This window comes from Carica papaya, chromosome 5 (genome assembly GCF_054855325.1).
Source record: "Carica papaya isolate Zhongbai chromosome 5, ASM5485532v1, whole genome shotgun sequence".
NCBI classification, from domain to species: domain Eukaryota; kingdom Viridiplantae; phylum Streptophyta; class Magnoliopsida; order Brassicales; family Caricaceae; genus Carica; species Carica papaya.
Genome location: NC_142313.1, coordinates 1,995,729 through 2,016,399, shown reverse-complemented (window position 1 = coordinate 2,016,399; position 20,671 = coordinate 1,995,729). Strand labels below are relative to the sequence as shown.

General features: G+C 34.3%; 2 protein-coding genes across 3 annotated transcripts; one reads left to right on the top strand and one right to left on the bottom strand.

The window, feature by feature from the left end:
* The first annotated feature begins 520 nt into the window (after positions 1-520).
* Positions 521-8,117, top strand: LOC110821311 (protein serine/threonine kinase). Of its 2 annotated transcripts, none has more exons than XM_088220066.1 (14): positions 521-681; positions 824-922; positions 1,051-1,097; positions 1,260-1,330; positions 1,439-1,552; positions 1,637-1,812; positions 1,894-1,982; positions 3,102-3,219; positions 3,859-3,932; positions 4,023-4,070; positions 4,706-4,877; positions 5,646-5,813; positions 6,818-6,895; positions 7,559-8,117. In XM_088220066.1, the coding sequence occupies exons 2-14, from the start codon at positions 839-841 to the stop codon at positions 7,589-7,591; spliced, it is 1,272 nt and encodes a 423-aa protein (XP_088076192.1). In that variant the 5' UTR covers positions 521-681; positions 824-838; the 3' UTR covers positions 7,592-8,117. The 2 variants fall into 2 exon arrangements, with proteins under 2 accessions (XP_088076192.1, XP_088076191.1); XM_088220065.1 differs by having other exon boundaries at positions 522-681; positions 7,555-8,117.
* A 313-nt stretch (positions 8,118-8,430) lies between these two features.
* Positions 8,431-13,593, bottom strand: MLO15 (Seven transmembrane MLO family protein). The gene is made up of 14 exons (XM_022051188.2): positions 13,352-13,593; positions 13,181-13,238; positions 12,856-13,097; positions 11,765-11,881; positions 11,582-11,642; positions 11,150-11,244; positions 10,871-10,945; positions 10,706-10,794; positions 10,469-10,518; positions 10,232-10,272; positions 9,890-10,099; positions 9,455-9,522; positions 9,011-9,071; positions 8,431-8,871 (listed from the first exon to the last, which is right to left on the bottom strand). Exons 1-14 carry the CDS (start codon positions 13,466-13,468, stop codon positions 8,629-8,631), a joined length of 1,527 nt encoding a protein of 508 aa, XP_021906880.2. The 5' UTR covers positions 13,469-13,593; the 3' UTR covers positions 8,431-8,628.
* Positions 13,594-20,671: the final 7,078 nt, after the last annotated feature.

The window sequence follows — 20,671 nt, the reverse complement described above, 5'->3', positions numbered from 1 at the left end:
ATGTTTTAATCAACGTAATGTCAGGAGTTTTCTAACCTCAATTATTCTTAATTTAATAAGTTTTCTTGACCAGAATGAGTTATCTTTTTTTTTTTAAAGAGAGTACATACCATAAATGTTAGAACTCTATAATGAACTAATTACAAGTTAGAAATAGAGTTTGGAAGGGCAAATGGGTTGATTTTTTAGAGAAGAATTTTCTTTAAAAATTGGGAAATAATTTATCCAGATTGAATAAACAGTTCATGTAATGCCCACGAATCAAGCATACTTTGGCTGTTAATTTTTTAAATTATAATTAAAAATTAAATTATTTTATAATGTATTATTCAAAATTTTATATGTTTAGGTATCACAGTTTTGTGCACTGTTTCATGCGAGTTCGCTAAAAAGTTTAGTAACTTCCATTTAATTGACCGAGAACTTTGACCATCTCATGGGAATTACATTTACTAATATACCCTTGATCTTTTGCTAATTCCCAATCATATCCCTTTAAGTCCGAGTAACCTTCCCCTTTCTTTTTGTTACTTCACCGCCACTCTCTCTCACTCCGCACGCTCGACGGCATCTCCTTTCCCCCGTCCGGCTTGGCTCCGGTTGCTTTCGCTCTCTGCACGACTCACGTCGTCGGCGGTCACTTCCCTCACCGCTTCCTCTTTTCTGTCTGTCGAAGCTAAGGTTGTCTCCCATTCTGAATTCTTCTCTTCTCATCTCTACAGCACGCAGACATCTATTATTTTTTAGGGTAGCCGCGGATTATTACGGATGGGTATGTGCATGGATATATATAGATTTTCCAATTATACTTTGGGTGTTGCAGGAAGAGAATATAAAGATGAAGCTGACCGTGGATGTGCTGCGATATCTGTCTAAAGATGATTTTAGGGTTCTTACTGCCGTCGAGATGGGCATGAGAAACGTTAGTTTCCGTAACTATTCTTATCGTTGCCTAATACATGTTTTTACTGCTGCTGGTAGAATCACTGTTTGGGATTCTGTAAAATTTGATTGGTTTCGTGTTGATAAATTTGATCTGTTTTGTTTCAGCACGAGCTTGTACCATCCGAGCTAGTGGAACGCATTGCTTCTCTCAAGTAATTGATTCCCTTTGTCTGGCTTCTCTTTTTTTGTCATTCGTTCTCTCCATATGGTTTATTCGCAATGTTCTCTTCATAATTAGGCACTTTCGGGGTCCTTCTTTTCTAGTTTCTTTACTCTTATTTTGGTAATTTGAAGTGATAATGCCATGTGAGCAGGCATGGAGGTACTTATAAGGTCTTGAAGAACTTGCTCAAGCATAAGCTATTGCACCATGACTCTTCCAAATGTGAGTTGTTTTGTTTATAGATATAATAGCTGAATGCAATTTTTGCTGCTTATGGGGACCAATTTTCTGACGTTTGAAGTCTCTATCGTCTTTCTTGCATGGATCTAGATGATGGGTTTCGGCTAACCTACCTTGGCTATGATTTTCTTGCAATTAAGACCATGGTCAATCGTGGTGTGTTTACTGCTGTTGGCCGTCAAATTGGGGTTGGAAAAGAGTCTGGTGATTCTTTTGACTATACCTGTAATTTTTATTTTGTATCTTTTTGTTCTCATTACCTCTGAAACATTATGCTGTTTACTTCAGATATCTTTGAGGTTGCCCAGGAAGATGGCACTGTGCTTGCAATGAAATTGCACAGACTTGGTAGAACTTCTTTTAGGGCTGTCAAATCGAAGCGTGATTACTTGAGGCATCGAAGCAATTACAACTGGCTCTATTTGTCTAGGCTTGCTGCACTTAAAGAATATGCTTTTATGAAGGTTCTTACTTATCCCGATTAAAAACTTAGGTTACTTGTAATGGGTAATGGACTCTCTGATATAAACCTTTCACTTGTGCAGGCTTTAGAAGAACATGGTTTTCCAGTTCCCCAGGCTATCGACTGTAATAGGCATTGTGTGGTTATGTCACTTGTCCGAGGTTATCCCCTGTAAGAGATTACTCAATTGCCAGCTACAGTTCATTAACATATCCGTACGCGATTATTGTTTGGGCATCAGTTCTGACTAAATAGATCTGTTCCTATAAACCACATCTTATCTTTATTAGAAGCAAATAAAAACTTCTCTTCGTAGTTTGTACTAGACTGCATTGATAGTTGAAAAGTCCTCGCAGTTGAAACTTCTTTTGTAAAAATACCAAATTCTGTATACTTTTGTATCAGTGGTCTAGACTTGAAGATCAGTGGTGATATAGATATCTGGATATCGTTGTGCTGCAACTTATGGCTGAAATTAAATGGATTTGGTAACAGTTGCTTTAGAACGTAGATATACCTCTCATGGCGGGAGGGAGATACCAGATTTTATTAACAAGTTTTTCACAGTGCTGATCAGGTCCTTGAGGGTATTGTAAACGGTGATGTTAGAAACAGGCTTCTATGTCTGAAGAGCTTATGCATACTTGGAACAAGTGGACTAAGAGGAAAGGAGAGATGCATGGGAAAGGAATCATCATTTCCTCTCTCTCCAGGTGACCCAAAAATAGCTAGGGGAATAAGAGAGAAATTTATCTTCTCCTAGTCCCGCTTGAATAGAAGTTCCAAGCCCATAAATCTGGAGCCACAGATCACCATATCACCCATTTTAAGAGCATCAAGTCATCAAGAACAGCGTTCCAAAGGAGCCCAAAGATGGAACGTGTTTCCTTTCCCTTGTCTTTTCTTTCCAAAATGGCCTTTAATTTCCTTTTCATCCATTTACTATTTTCTATTAACAGGCTTCCACAATCTTTAGCTGCACAATAAGGATTAATTACTTCCTGTTCTATTTGCTGTAGTTAGTTTTCATCTGTTCGGTTTTCCCTGTGATTTTACCTATATCTTTTGTTATATTGTCCACAAATGAAATATTAAAATAAATAATTCAAGCATCCGATATGCTAGTTAGTTGAGATATATTAATGCATGGTATGATGTATAAATATTTTGTCTGCCTTTTTGGTTTTCCTTTCACCTTTTTTTGGTCCTTTTTTTAAATTTTTTCTCTGCATGATAATGATTCCTCCATGAGAGAAAAAAAGGTTTCATTATCATTTCTATTAAATGCAGTGTGCAAGTAAAGCAATTGCAAAATCCAGAACCAGTTTTTGAGACGATAATTGGTCTAATTGTCCGCTTGGCAGAACATGGCCTTATCCACTGTGATTTCAATGAATTCAACATTATGGTATTTTAATGATCTCTGAAACTATGTGTCTTTGTTTTTCTTATCTTAATGCATCAGGAGCATCTTCTATATATATAAATATATATATATTTATTTACGCATATTCTTTTTAAGGTTTCTTCTATCATTTTAGTTGTTGATTTTGGTGTATACTTCAGTCATTGTTTAATTTAATAGTCATTCAATTTCAGTGATCCCTAACTTATCTCAAAAAAAGAAAAAACTTCAGTGATCTCTAACACTTGAGATCAAATAGGTTTTTGTTGTTATCAAAGGGTTGAAATTCAATGGTCATGGTTCCTGGGTTAAGTATTAAGTAGTACATTGGACTTACTGCAAGCATATTTATATTCTTTCGGAAGTCAACCCAAATCCATTAAACCTGTCTGTATTTCTCGTTACTACTTTAGTTCCTATTGAAATTCTGTTTTTTTTTATGCTTTTGTTTTATTTTCCGTCCTTTGTTATTTATGTTTTATTATTTGCCTCAAAATTTTCTAAGTAGGTTGTTACCTGTACTGTAGGCCAGGTGTAATTGAATTAAATCTTGAAGATTAATTTTTTCTCCAAGAAAGATTTGTAGGTTTATTGGTCCAGCTTTCTAGTGGATCTATTAATTTAGTCTTGTGTGCTTTGTAGATTGATGATGAGGAGGAGGTTACCATGATTGATTTTCCACAAATGGTATCTGTATCTCACCGAAATGCACAGATGTAAGAGACACTGCCTTCTCAAGTGCTTTGAGAAGATTGATTTCTGTTATCTGGAACCTTTGACGTTGATTTTAATATTCTTAACCACAGGTACTTCGATCGTGATGTTGAATGTGTTTTCAAGTTTTTTAGGAAGAGGTGAGTGGCTGTTATCAAGGACTATTCGAAATTGTGAAGTGATCCAATGGAAAGTTTGTATTTCTTTTAATTTATGTATGATAAAATATTCTATTTTTTGAAACTGTTGAAATCAAATCTGGTTGTTTTCTTGAAAAGTCATGGAGATTTTTTTTCTCTGAGAGAAAACAGAAATGTATTAACAAGGCAAAAAGGGGATGCCATCCATGTAAAAAGTAGGAGAAATTTACAAGTTTATGTATGTGTTCATTTATTTCAAAAAAAAATTATTTATGTGTTCATAAGATTCCCTAAATTCTCAGCAAAAGTAAAAAAGATAGTTCTTAAACAAAAAACAAAATATCTGGAGTCGGGTCATAAATCCTCCAATCTATATACCCTCAATTCCCTTCTGAAGAATCACGGACAATCTTTATTTATAATTGTGGTTTAATCTCGTATCTTGTGCCACGTGCTGATTATTTGCTGCTTCCATGTATTACAAAAATCTTTGATTGTGAGTTGGTAGGTAACTTGAGCATCTTTTGTGTTCCAAATATTTCTTAGTATAGCTTGGATGTGTGTGTTTCTGGTACTTCTGGTTATTGTCTTTCGGTTCACATCTGTATATTCTGTTATCTTTTTGTTCTTTCCAGGTTCAACCTATCTTTCGAGGAAAACTCGGATGATGATGTCGATGGTAGAGAGATTGATGCGGATGAAAGTGCCAGGCCTTCCTTTACTTCAATAGTCAAAGCTGCTGGATCCCTGGATAAGGAACTTGCTGCAAGTGGATTCACAAGAAAGGACCAGGATGACATTGAGAAAGTATGTTGAAACAAATTTACATATTTCCAACTGTGTTTCTGCAAAAAAAGAAAGTATGTTCCTATGGTGGTTCTATCTGAAAAAATGATTTCCACCTAGTGTAAATGTAACTAACCATCCTATAACGGTTAAGGTTCATCTTGTGACCATTTTCTCTCTCTCTAAAAAAAAGTTCATAGAATGCTGATAGTAAATGCTTGAGATCTTATAGGTGGGTTTATAGAATGCTCAACTGGTATATTCTTGAGGTCTTAGATTTGGTTAGAAATTGGTTTGATGCTTTTCTGATGGTGTTAGTTTGCACCTGAACCATAGTTAAGAAAAACCATAAAAAATAGCGTGTCTGGCTTCTGTGAGGTGAATATGCTAGTGTTATAGCATATTCTTTCAGAGATTATTGGACATGCAAGCTAGTGCATCTAATTTGTAGGGGCTTACTGATTCCAAAATTTTCAGGTTTTTAGATACTTATCTTATGGATTAACTAGGTTCTATCTAAGGTCCAAAGAACCATTCCTTGAAAAGTGGAAGATTGCTGTTAGTGGTTCAGTGTCACCTACTTTTTCTTATTTGTGAACTAAAAATCAAGTCTCCTTTCGTGGTTTTTGATTGTCCTTTCTATTGGAAGGATTGTTTGTGATTCTTATTTGGTCAATATCATTCCAGACTTCTATTCTTTTGGTATTATAACCACCCTGTCTTTTGCTTATTTTACAATTTTTGCTGTTATAGTGACTTCTCATTTTTAATGAGAGCAATTTTGTGCAGTTCATTGAAGGGGGTGTCCAGCAGGATAGAGATTCTGATGACGAGGGAACTGAAGATGAACAAGATGTCTCCACATCAAATGATGAGGGAACTGAAGGCGAACAACATGTCCATAAGTTGAATGAAATGAACGCAAGTGGTCTTAATTCTTTTCACTTGCGGGAGCAGGTATGATTTTATTTAGCTTTTACTGGTGTGATTTAAGTGATCTGACCAACATGTTGATTTCAGCTTCTAATCATATTAATGGAACAAATTTTAATGTTGTAGCTATGTTTCTGTTTCAAGTCTAGCTATAGAATGGAGGATCAGATGCAGCCAATCAATTGTAAAATTCTACACTTTGATAAAGATGGATAATAAAAAAAATATGTTGATTGCAAGAAAAAATTTGTTGTAGCATATCTTCAGTTGAGTTGAGATTAATAAACAAGAGAGAGAATAATCAAACTAGAACATGATTTGCATACTGCCTCACCATGTAGGTGTGCTCCCTCTGGAAAAGATTAAATCTTAAGGAACAAGGTGGATAATTAGGCTATTTTAGATTTAGAGTTGGAGAACAGAGTCTTTTACTGTTAGTGATTGCAGTTTAATTATGGCAGTGAACTTTGTCAAGTTCTCTGAAAAATCTGAAAAGGAATTATTTCCTCTTATCTTTTTGGACGTGCGTCAGGTCCAAAGCTATATTTGGTTTTGCTATTGAGTTAATCTGTGCAATAAGCTTCTGGAGGTTACTATTTGATTGTTTTTGTCCGTGTTGTGTATCTTCTACATATAACTCTACTACTACAGACCTTAATGGAAGGGTAAAAATTTATTATTTTTATTTATTTTAAGGTATTGTGTTATGGTTAAAATGGAAAATTGGTTGAAGACTCATTTATGGAAAGCATTAAATAAAACGCATACAATAATGGTAGTAAAGGTCAATTCAAGGGTTTAAAGGATGGAAATGGATTAGAATAAGTACCTTTGCCGGGTGGTTTACTTTTTGGTTTGAGGTTTTTTTTCCCTCCCATTATATTGGTTATTATAGTTCTCTCCTTGCATGGGTTATTTTCTTTTATTTATGTAATTGGGAGAGTTTTTATCCTTTATTTTTTGTAATGTTCCATATATCTTTATGTTTCTGCATTTGTGATCAATTTTTGTCAAATTGAATAATTCAGGAAGGAGAAGTGAAGGGTAAGGAGTTGAATCATGAAGGTCAGGATAGTGGACCTGAAAAGCAAGATACAAGTGACAAGGTGATCATTGACATTGTTATTTTAAAAATAAAACATGGCTTATCTTTAATCTTGAAGTTCACATTTTGAGCAAAATCAAAACTTAACCTTGCATTAATCATTACCTGGCTTTTGAATAAATTGACTAGTCATAGGATTAAGGAGTGAATTAGCTCGATATTTACTGGTGTCAATGGATTGGTTTTTTTGGTTTATAGTCTGTATCAGACCAAACCAAACCACTTGAAATTCAGACCAAAGCAAATCATTTTACCATAAAAAGATCAAACCAGAATGGTTCGGTTTTGGTTGTGGGAACTAATTTTTTTTTAAATACGGTGCAAACTGATTATTTAGATGTGTTTTTAAAGATTTTATAACTTCTACTATTTAATATTAACTTATATTCATAATAATGTATCTTAAATAATATATATCACAGAATAAACAAGTTACGCATACAACTTTGTAAAACAAATGAAAAGTTATATATATTAATGGGGTGACCATTGATAATAATAGTACAAATATTTTTACTTATTTAACAGTCTGTTATAATATATCATATTATTATGTCATTATGCATATATAGTTTGGTAAAAATAATTGATATAACCTTTTAAAGAAAATACTGAATGAGGACTGCATTTTTCACGTTTAAATTGCATTGTATTTTGTAGGAAGGTTCTGACGTGGGTGAATATGATGCTGAACTAATGAAAAGATTGAAGAAAGAGAGAAGACGTGCTGTAGCTGCAGCTCGACATGGGAAGAAGGCTCTTTCTTCAAGAAACTCGTACAAGGACAAGGGTGGTAAGTCGTCTCAGAATGCGAAAATACAGAAACAGATGAACAAATGGTAAAATTTTGTATCCAATTACCACGTAATGTAAACAGCAGCTGGGTATTATTAGATCTTATCCGGCAAGCTAAGTTAGAGAGTTGGAATGATTGTTGTCCTGCAAGTCCATATATCAGACGGGTGACGATGCTACAAAGAAAACGGAGAAAGCTGCAAACATGCCTGAGTATCTCGTTGGCATTTTTTGTTCGATGTGGTAATTTTACATATTGACGAGAGCTTGTTATAAATAGCTTAAGAGGAAACTGCAAAACGTGTTATTTTTAAAAAATTTTGGCTGCTTTAGTATACGCTTGGTTCCTAACTGAATCTCATTTGAAATAGCTTGGTTCCTAACTGAATCTCATTTGAAATACAGCTTTGATTTTGATTAGTTTTTAATCACTTTGGGTAGATAACTTAGATGTGGCCGTTGTGGTGATTTCAATTAATGCTGTAAATTATTACTTACAACAGCATCGGATATTAAAGTATAATGAGTTTTTACATAATGTAATCCAGTTTATAATAAACATTCATTGCATTTTTATAAGAAGATCAAAATCTAAGATAATATAGGACAGAGATGAAGGGGAAATTTCTTTTTTTTTTTATTTTATTTTAATTATATATGTATTGGTACGTGTATTTATTATTCAGAACGTCTATGTTGGTTGTTTATTTGTTTAAGTAAAATCATGTATGACTACCGCAGTTCTTTAAAAGATTAATTTCCTGATTCTTTTCAAATCTCATCTTCGTTTTCACTGTAATATTGTTATAACAGTTAACTAGTTTGCAGGGTTTTTTATCTACAACCAAATTAACTTAATAAGCAAAAAGTTAAAAAAAGAAGAAGAAAATCCATGTAGAAAAGAAAGCCCTGTAGTTTCTATGGTCAGTTAATCTTGGTTTAGGATGAGGAGTTCGATCTCTGATCAGTTACAATCTCTGTTCCCTTGGCTTGAGATCTAAGTAGAGCATCCTCTTCTCTTACTTTTGTCATCTGAACAGCAGCTGCACCGGGAGGAGAACCAGCACTGTTACCATTTGCGGCTTTTCTCAGACCTTTGTTCTTCTTGGCTTGCCTTGCCCACCCCACAAGTCCCTCTTGAATGTGTTGGTCGAATATTGCCTTCTTGAATGAACTTCCCATCTTCATATATTAATCCGGCCATGTTAAATTTTAAACAACTTATATATATATATATATATATAAATAATCTTAATTCTAAAAGTATATATTGTTTTGTTTACGATGTTGAAAGCAGAGAATGTTATATAATCCATATTACCTGTGTCACAATGGCGTAGAGCGGCAATGTACTGTAGCTGCATAGGAACTGCACGAACGCTCTGACAAAACAGAAAGTGGGATTTTATCGTATACATTAGATCACAATTTTATTATCTGTTTGATTTATTTTTATTATATTATTTTCACTTAATTACAAATATATGTAAAATGAGATTGCAATTCTCATGTTGTTACTTGAATTTCTTAGGAGAAGAATTCTGATTCATACTTCGTTAGAGTGGAAATTATAATATCTTCCCAAAAATTTAAGTTGGAAATAAGTAATTCAAAAATAAAAGCAAAAATCTGTACGTTAAAAAGGTTTAACATAAAATTTTTTTACGTTAATAATTAAATTAAAAAAATAAAAATTAACCTGGAATTGAATCATAAATTTTTAGAGAGAGAGAGAGACAGAGATGGTTTTGATATATGTTATTACCCTATGACAAGTCTTGGGATAATATACCGAACTTGGCCCATTATGCAGGAGTCAAACCCATACTGAACCTGTAAATGGAATATGATTCAAGGATCAGTAGGCTGCAAACTTACTATGTATCTAATTTCCAAGACTAACTACATGCGTCTAGAGTATTTTATGTAAGTCTGTATACATTTAAAGACTAAATAAATCAAAATTAAACAAAAAATAAAAGAAAAAATTATAAAATAATAACTAAAAATACTCATTAATTGTAGTTAAAAATAATAAAAAACTAATTTACGGGGATTATATATATATAAAAAAAAAAGCATAGAATTTAAATTGTACAGAAGATCCAACACAAGAATTAAAACTATCGTTTGTTGTCAAATATAATATATGAAATATGACGAAAAGGATTTGTATATATTGTAAGAATGTAATACTTACCAATATCCAGAAGAAAAATGCCAGTTCAAATGAGTTTTGGAACAGAATGATATGAATCAGAAATAGGATGAGTTTTGGCCTGTTGAACCAGAAGTGTTCATCTGATGGCTGAACCACCAGGTCCCCCTCTACGGCCACATGCTTCTCCGCAACCTCTTGCGCCAACTGTGTGATTATATGCTCCAATTTGGTGCCCACAGCAAGCAAAAGCTGCATACAGGATAACCATTTTCACAAGCTATTGCTACATGTTCTATCTCAATATCAATATATATATATATGTATGTACATAAATATAATGCAGAGTTACAGCAATTACTGTAATTTGGTTGAAGAGCTTACGGTGAACGGAATGAATGCTATCCAAAAATATGTATGCCAACCTGCATGGAAAAAAATTAGACCTTATATCACGTCTCTAACATCAACTTGAAATTTGAAGAGAAGTTCCCATAAATTAAATCCATTATGTCACTAAACATATATATATATATATATATATATATATATATATTACGTTAATTGAAAAACTAAGACAGAAAGAAAATACATATTGTACACTTGAAAATAACAGCTTACCAGCAACATTAAGCAACAAGAAGATGACCACAAATAGCCAAAGATACCAACTGCATTTGATTTTTTTTCCCAAGAAAAATTGAGAAAATGATCAATCACTAGTATTTTGTTCAGAGTGGGAAACTGACAGAGCCAATTCCATTTTTGTGCATTAAACCAAAATTTTCACATTAAAAGTCTAAATTGAACCAAACACAACCATTAACATAATTGGATGATTTCGTAACTGCAACTAACCTTATTCCTACAACTTTCTTAAAATCAGCTTCGAGTGCACGCATCATGTACTTGTGAAAATTGAATTTTGGGTTACCTCTACAGTGAGTCTACAGAAGAATTCGATTTCTCATGGTTAAAACAAAGAAATGTTAAGCTGTGATATTATTCATTAGTTTGACTTACCATAACAAAACCTAGCCTCAATGTGATGTAATCTGATTTAGTAACTGAACCAAAGAATTGCTTGAAAAATGAATGCTGTAAATCAAAAATCAAAATATAAGCAAAGCTGAATTCTCACTCAAAAATAACTAGAAATGCTTATTACTATCATGTGTGGATTTGAATGAGTAATGTGTCTAAAAAAAGTAGAACACTTTATCACTTGGACCACAATGATTGCCTATGGGTTTGCTATTAAATTAGATTTCCTAGAGTAAGGAGAGAATATTTCAAGCTTACCCCCCAGCCTAGCACAGCAACACTCTTTCCAAAACCATGAAACCGATTCCTGATAAAATCATGATCTCGCACATGTGTGAACTTCTTTTGTAAAACTGCACAAAGAGCACGTTGTCTAAGAAAGCTATAAAGAAAAGGTAAAAGAAAAAAAAAAAAAAAAAAGAGCAACTTAAGGATTATAAGGTGTTTTGACTCAAAAATAAGTTACACGTTCCTATTTTGCACTTTTAATTTGTTAGCCAATAGTTGATAAGTTCAAACAAAATAATCATTTTCTCAATGTACTGTACCAGAATTGGTGACTTGAAAAGATGTGTACACGGAGGGAATAATACAGCTTTAAAAAAAATCGAAGCACATAATACAGTCTAGTTGACAGACATCAAGCTAGGCAATAAAAATGTAGATTGATAGTTAAGAAATTGAAATTACCGTCTTCTGCATTATAATTCTTTTGAGCAGCAGAATCTTCCCAGTGTTTCCATTGACGTATCTACATATATGCCATCACGAAAGTGTAATAAATAAACAATCAAGAAAGTCAAGAAACATTGGAGGTTCTAAAATTTCATAAATGTATATAATATATAGATATATAATATCACGAGAACTTACTTTAATGCTGCCAAAAAGAATGGTGAGAGCACAGAAAGTGACATGCACGACAGCTAGCACGAAGATGAATATGTGAAGATGATGCAGAGCTGTGGTGGATAACAATGGAACCTTCCCCTGAAAAACAAGAAAATAAATGTTATAATTATGAATCTTCTAGATTGAAATCCTTTAGGCACGCGCAAATAGCGTATAACGTGCTTCCCATATTAACACATCTTTAGATACTTAGGTGGTATCTGGATCAATTTAGACGCGCTTAAATTATATATATATAATATTATACTGGAGAGTATTTACTCGGACCGGCTTTGTGTACTTGGAACAGGTTATTCTCCGGTTTGATTAAATCAAATTATACGTAGTTAAGTTACTAAAAAATTTGTAAAGAAAATACTCCACAAATTATATTTAAATAAATTGAAACTCTATCTAATTCATAAAAATTCAACCTTACTTACTAGCAATCAATAGCCTAATGCTAATTAATATATTTTTTGAAAAAATATTTATTATCAATACATAAGTTCGATAAAAATAACTTTTTGTAAGTTTGACTCAATTAAAATAATTACTAAAGTAAAAAAACCAAAGTAAATAATTAAATTGGTAAATTATAATTATACTGGAACAAGTTTTGGAACACTTAATTTAAGTATTTTTCCTGTCTGGTAAAAGATAAGTTATATAGGCAGGGATTAGTAAATACAGAAGAGGAATACTTACGGACTAAGTTCATACTTATTTACTAACAAACTGAAAATAACACTAGCATTTTGAATCCATAAAAGGTAAACTACAAATTAGATGGATGAACGCGTATAATACTATATTAGATGGAGTAGATAAAATTCCAATCGATTTACGTGTCACTCAATTAATACACTTCTACTTCCAATGAAAAAGAACCTATTCACCTAATTCTGCTCGAAATTTTAAAATTAATCTTTCATTTGCAGATGAATAAAATCATATTAACATTCCGAACTTAAAAAAAAATGAAATCAGACACGTAATTCGATGGTAGATGATCACCAGAAAAAGTAACAGCTGAAAAGAAAAAAGAGGAGGAATGCATTTTGAAATTTAACCTTGATAGAGCAGTAAGTAGGGGCGGAGGAGTCCTCGGAGAGGAGCCGACGGCCGACGGTGGCCGGAAGAACACCGGCGGAGAAAAATGTCTGAAAATGAGCTGTCGTACCTTCGTCTTTATCATCACTTGGTTTTTTACACGGCATAAATTTCGTAGCCAATTCCTCTGATATACAGATCTTGTTAATCCTTTCTTGAAAAACCGTTAGCAGCAGCGATATAAATCCCAACAGCATTAGCTCTGCAACACGAATCGCCTCCGATCATCGATACATACATATATAACCAGAGAAAGCTGAGAAATAAGAGAAAATAAGAGAGAACCTTCTTTGATCTTCTGCAAGGCCTCGAACAGAGGCTTCTGATCCTTCTTCTTCAAATACTGTCAACGAAGACGACATTGCCGGTGTTATTACAGAATGAAAATAGAGTAATTAACATAAGAGAATCTGGCCTATCAACACACACACACACACACGTATATATTATATATACCTTGCCAGCGAAGTGGAGAAGACGTTCGACAGCGAGAGAAATGATGACGATGACGCTACAGACGACGGCCACCACCCATGTCGGAGTGAATTCTAGTGTTGTACCTCCTTCCGCCATAACCGATTTTCTCTCTGTGCCTCCTTCGTCTTCTCTGCAGAAAGAAGGATTTAAAAGCGTGTTGTTGAATCATGGTTAGGGGGGGAAAGCTTTAATATAAAGGTAATAGCAGCGTTAAGGTCTATGAGGTAAGTAATTCCCAATTAAGCGTAAAGGACGGCTTCTTAAATTGATGAAAAAAGACAAAAAAAAAAAAAAATCCACTCAAAATAAATAAATTCCAAAATCTGCAAAATTAAATAATGAATTTTTTTTTTCTAAAAAATAAGTTTTTAATTAAAAAAAAAAATTGAACGGCTATTCCAATTATCAATTTTCTAATATATAATTTTAAAATACCCACAATATATATATATATACTTAACGAAATAAATATAAAAATAAAATTTTAACTCTTTTTTACTACTTTAATTAAATAAATTAATTATTATAAAATATTCTTTTTACTTAAAAATAATTTCGTTAGAATTTACTCAGCATTGTTAATATACAAGTGAGTTAAATTATTAATCCGATTGAATTAAGTATTATCTCATAATAGATTTATAAAATAACAAATTTTAAATTTTACTCACTATAAAATATTAATAAATTAAATTTTTGGTCAAATTAAATAAAATATTAACTTATAATACTCTTACAAAATAGTAAATTTTGACTACCCAATAAATTTTTTTATATTATTTGTTAAGTAATTTAGTATTAATTTAAAAAAAGCGAAAGATATAAAAGCTTTTATTAGTGTACGTTATAATGAATTCAACATATTAAAATATTATTTATCCTAATAATTAATAATTTCGATACTGTTAAGATAATTAATATATCTCAAATTTTTTTTTAAAAAAAATCTAATAAAATATTTAAAAAATTATTAATTTATGAATGCCTCAAAATTCATTTAATAATGTTTTTTTTTTAAAGGATACCAACAAGAACACCAAATCATGAAGACGCGTTTTTCTTTTCTAGCAAATATTAATAATTTTGGATTTTTTCTTTTTTTCAATTTTTTATAAAAATATTTTCATAAACAAAAAATAAAATAATTTTAGATTTTTCCATATATATATATATATATAACATATATCTAAAATATAGAAAAAAAATTTCGATATATTTAAACAAAAAAAAAACCCAATTAAGTTATTTATTGAAATTATATTTAAAAGAAAAATCAATATTTTTTCTTCCATAGTACAAAAAATAATAATTAATTTGTGCGTTAATATTGATTTTTTAAATTTTATAAATAATTTATTAGAAGGAGTTGTAATGTTTATTTTATTTTTTTTAAAAAAAAATTAAGCAATTATAATTTTTGAAATTAAAGGATTAAAATGGGCCAAAAATCCAAAACATAATTTTGGTGATCATGAGACATAATTACAAAGGTTAATTTTGCAATAATTATTTTTTATCTATTATAATGCATGCCACCATCATGTTAAGCTTGCCATTTCCTACCTATATATATATATATATATGTATATATATTTCTTTATTCAAATGTTTTACACACGTATATCTATATATGTATATGTATATATATATATATGGCATGTACATATGGCACATAATATTAACTTGTTGAAATTAATTAAGGTGGTTTGTTAAATTCACATCCTAACATTAGATACCCACTCCACAAAATAATATCATATCTATAAGTGTATACACACACGTGTGTGTGTATATATATGTATGTATGTATGTATATTTATTTCTTTTTATTGGATTGGGTATGAATAAAAAACATTAATTTAATTAAATTGTCAAATAGTAAATTGATACATTAATTTTATAATGATTTTCGATATATACTAAGAGATTCTTCCTTTTTGTAAAGAGTTTTAAGTTCTTAATTTAGTGGGGAAAAGTGAAATGAACATTTATACCTTTCATAATAATTATAATATCCATAAGTGAAAAGTTTTATAAAAAGTGATATTATGAGCCTTTAAAAAATAATTATATTTTGAATTTAATTTATAAACATCAAAAGTTATAGTCAAATATATAAGTAATGTTTAGTGAGTTAGTTTTATTTTTATTAATAAATTAATTCAGTATTTAAAAAAATAAGATATTATGTCAGTTTTTTACTATATTGTGATTAATTTAATTAAAAAATTAATTATTAAGAAATATTTTTTTCTATCTGAATATGCTATAACTAAACTCAATTTTATAATTATAAATTTACTAATATATTAATAAATTAAATCATTTATTTCATTGAATTAAATATTATAAATTAATCACCGCTTGTAACACTCAACTATTTTTATTATTTTATTTTATTTTTTTTTTTAATTTTATATAAATATAAATATGTATTAGTTGAATTTAATTTATTTTATTTTAATAAAAATAATAATAATAATAATAAAAAGAGAAAAAAATTATTTAGGAATTTAATTGTAGCACCCGGAAAGGAGGAGAAAAAAAAAAAAGGGGGCCACGTCAGCAGCCACGTCAGCAGGCCCGGTCAGCAGTCCCGGCCAACCGGGGCCTGCCACGTGGCAAGACCGCGTCACTCCGAAAGGAGCCACGTTGGCGATCCGCGTGGGTGCGATCCGACGGCCCAGATCAATCGCGCGATCGGACGGCCCAGATTCAATCGCACGGACGGCCCAGATTCAATCAAAAACGAACGGCCCAGATTAAAACGAAATGAACGGCTGAGATCAAAAGGCAAGGGGTTATAAATAGAACCCCTACACCAGACCACAAACCCTAGCCGCCCGCCGGTCGCCGGAGAAGACGAACCAGAGGCCGACCGCCGCCACCCGCCGCCGCACCGGGGAAATTTCCGACCGCCGATCGAGGTAAATTTCATACCCCCGACTCGTTTTTCCCCGCTGATTCCTCCTATGGCCAAATCGAGGCCGAAATCCCGGCCAAACGGCCGGAATACGCGGCCGAAGCCCAGCGGCGCCGCCGCGCCCCCTCTCGGTTTTTGCCTCTGACGAGGCCCTTCCCAGCCTCCGTTCGATGCAATTTTTATATCACCGTGATCACCATTCTTTTCTCTACAGGTTGACCGAAGCCGAATCACCAAAACACGAACCTCGCCGGAGAGCCGCCGTACCCGAGAGCGCCGCCGCCGGTAAGCTCCGTTTTTCCGTGATTTTTTTGCCCCCCGAGGGCCCTAGGGTTGTTTTCTGACAAGGACCAATGCGAGTGTGGCCGAATTCGGCCGAAAACGGCCGAAAACAGCCAACCCGAGGTGACTCGCCGTCGCCGGAGCACGGCGGAGCCGCCGTGCCGGAGTTGCGATTTGGGCCGAAAGAGGCCCTGGGCCTAATTTGGGTTTTTTTTTGGAACATGTGCAGGTACTGTTAGTGTGTTTCAGTTCCCCGGGAAAAATTCAGGGAAAATTAGGGACGGCCTGCAGGCGCACTGTGAATCGTATTCGGATCCCGAAAACAAGTAAGGACCCCTCACCCTATTTCCTATCACGGTATTAAAGTTCAAAATGATAAAACGGTATTTCTTGAATTAACGAATGTGTGAAATTGCTTAAGGTGGCTAATGGAGCCCGAGTCTAGTGTGATTGGTGATTTACTGTTATTTGGCATGTTTACAGCTTTAAATGCAAAATGAGGTTTGATGTGTTCATTTTACAGATTTGTGTGCATATACTACGTTTTTATTAATTATGGGTTGAATGACTGAAAAACTGATACTGTATGTTGTCTGTTTGGCATGAATTACGATTTGCTTGTTTAAATGTGAATTGATGATGCTGACTGAGGAAAAAAAAATGAAAGATTGTGTAGACTGATAATTGTATTATGGGGGTCAGCCTGACTAGATATCCTGGGAGATGGTGGACGGACCTGGTCCGTAGGGAACCCTACCGGGATTGTGGTCTCACATGCCGGACGGGGTATGGAGATCTTATGGTTTTGGCGCCCATACCGGACGGGGTATGGGGACGGCCCGTTTCACTCTCATACCGGACGGGGTATTGAGGTTTATGGTTTTGGCGCCCATACCGGACGGGGTATGGGGACGGCCCGTTTCACCCTCATACCGGACGGGGTATTGAGGTTCATGGTTTTGGCGCCCATACCGGACGGGGTATGGGGACGGCCCTGGAAACTGATTATGAATGTTAAAGGTTAACGGGTAGCGGAACCCCTATGGACCCCCACGGATACTAGTAGGTTGGTAAATGAGAAAAAGATATGTTGTACAATGATTGAAATTTCAAGGGGCGTGATAAGTGTTATGTTTTACAGCTCATATTATTCAATGATTATGATAATGTTATTGTTTTTCTTATATTGTTTTCATAAATTCCACCGAGGTAAGTGGATGGTAAAGGTTTTCATGTTAATAAACGAGTTTATTGTAAATTATGCTCCATTGGTCTTTTTGTGTTTTTCTACCCACCTTTACCTCCGTGACGGTGAGATATCGTGATGTTCTTACTGGGCTAGTGTAGCTCACTCCTTATTTAACCATTTCATATCAGGAAGACATGGTTCCCGAGCCCGTTCCGCAGGAGGACGACGAAGGGGATGCCTAGAGACTCTGTAGTCATACTCATAGTTTTATTTTCGCGTTTCTTTCTTAGTTAGTTTAATCTTTTATATTTTAAGTACGTTTTTGGTTTTTCGTGTAAGGGATGTTAACTGAAATTTTGATCTCGCTTCCGCATTTGATATATTTAAATACCCATTTCATTTTGATATTTCCGGGGCCGTTACATTAATTGAAAATAATTTTGGAGAAAAGTGGTGAAAATTTGGATTATGGGGGTATTTTTTTAAAAAAAATTAGAAACCAGGGGGTTAAAACACAATTTAAAAAAATTGTGCCACGTTAGCTGCACGGTCAGCAGCCCTGACCAACCAGGACGCGCCAGGTGGTAGAGACGCTGACACGGGAGGCCACACGGGAGGGAGCCACGTGGGCGATTCGCATGTGCGCGATCGAACGGCTGAGATCCGTTCCCATGCGCATGGACAACCTAGATCAAAAATGCACACGGACGGCCCAGATTGCATCGCGCATGGACGGTCCAAATTGAATCGCGCACGAATGGCCAGATTGAATTACGATGAACGGCCCATATTCACTCCCTATTTAATCACGATCGGACATTCCAGATTAAAAGCGATGGATGGCTCAGATCAAAAGCGGATGAGTACAAATAACCCCATCCGCACTCAAACCCAAACCCTAGCCGCCAGAGCCCCTCACCGGAGAAGATAGCTTAGCCGACGGGGAGCTGACCGCCGCCGTACCGGAGCAATTTTTGGCCGCTAAACGAGGTAAAAATTCTACTCTTTGCTCAGAATTTGATTCTAAACCCACCTATGGCCAAATCGGAGTGAAAGTACTGGCCAATTGGCTGGAAAACGCCGCCGAAGCTTAGCAATGCCGCCACGGGGTGTTTCGATTTTTGCCTCCGATGAGGCCCTTCCTGATTCCCGTTCAATGTGATTTTTCTACCGTTGTGATCACCGTTTCCTCATCTACAGGTTGACCGGAGCAAAACACCCAACTGCAACGTGAGCCGGAGGAGCTGCCGCACCGGAGAGCCCCACTAGCGGTGAGTTTTGATTTTCTACGATTTTTTGGCCCACCGAGGGCCCTAAGTGTGTTTTCTCACAGGAACTGATGCAAGTTTGGCTGAATTCGGTCAAAAATAGCCGAAAACAGCCAACCCGAGGTGGATCGCCGTCACCGGAGCACGACGGAGCCACCGTGCTGAAATTTTAAAATTGGCCAAGTAGGCCCTGGGTCTGATTTTTGGGTTATTTGGGACATGTGTAAGTACCGTAATCGCGTTTCAATTCTCGAAAAAAAAATTCAGGGAACCTAAGGACCGCCCGTAGGCGCAATGATAATCTAGTTTTTGACATCGAATCAAGTAAGGACCCCTCACCCTATTTCCTATCATAGAATTGAAATTTGAATAAATGATAATATTGTATTTGTACAAATTAAGTAAATATGCATAATTAATTAAGGTTGCTAATGGAGTCCGAACCGGACATTATTTTCTATCGATTTCTACTTGATTTATTTTACAGTTTAAATGCATTATGATATCTAATTTATCTATTCTATGATTTTAAATGCATGTATTACTGTCTTACTTGACCACTGTGTGATTTTAGAATTTACGATATGATTGTCTTACCGGGTGCATGTTTATTGTTTATGTGATTATGTTTAACTTGGTAATAGAGACTAAGGGAAAACAGATAAGGTAACAGCCTCACTAGATATCCTGAGAGATGGTGGACGGACCGGGTTCATAGGGAAATCTACCGTGAACGTTATCTCGTACCGGACGGGGTATGGAGACTTGGTCATTTGTACTCATACCGGATGGGGTATAGGGACGGCCCGCTTCACCCTCATACCGGACGAAGTACTGAGGTTTAATGTCTTGGCACTCATACTGGACGGGGTATGGGGACGGTCCTGAAATTAAAGTTGTTAATTAAAGTGGTTCACGTGTAGCAGGGACACCCCTATGGATCCTCATGGATATTAATAGGCTAGTAAAAACGAGAAACGGTGATAATCAGTTATTGTTAATGAATACGGATTTATGATATGTTTTATGTTACTGACTATGCATGAAATTGTAATCTGTATGATATTATTGTCTTTATAGGTTATTTTCACAGGTTCTCCAATGGTAAAAAAAAAAAGGTAAATGGTTTTATTTTAAATAAATATATTACTTTAAAATTTGTGCTCCATTGGTTGTTTTGTTGGTTTTCTACCAAACTTTACTTCTGTGACAGTGATGTAGTGTGATGTCCTTACTGGACTAGTGTAGCTCATTCCTTATTTAGCCATTTCAAATCAGAAGGACCTGGTTCCCAAGCCCGATCCACAAGAAGATGGCGAGTAGATGCTAGACGTTTTATTGTTTCCTTTATTTTTCTCATTTCTCATATTTCTTTTAGAGAATTTATTCCGTGATATTATTTAGTACTTTTAAGTTATTGTGTAAGGGATGTTAACTTTAATATTTTATTTTTGCTTCCGCACTCAGATTATTATATGTATTTTCTTTTGAATTTTCGGGGCCGTTATACTATTAATATGTATTACATTTATAAATGACGAGTTTTATATTCTCAATAAGGTTCGAACTTCTGATTTTTAACTAAAGTACAATAATTTTATAAAATGAGTTCGATGTTTCTTTTATTAAAAAAGTGA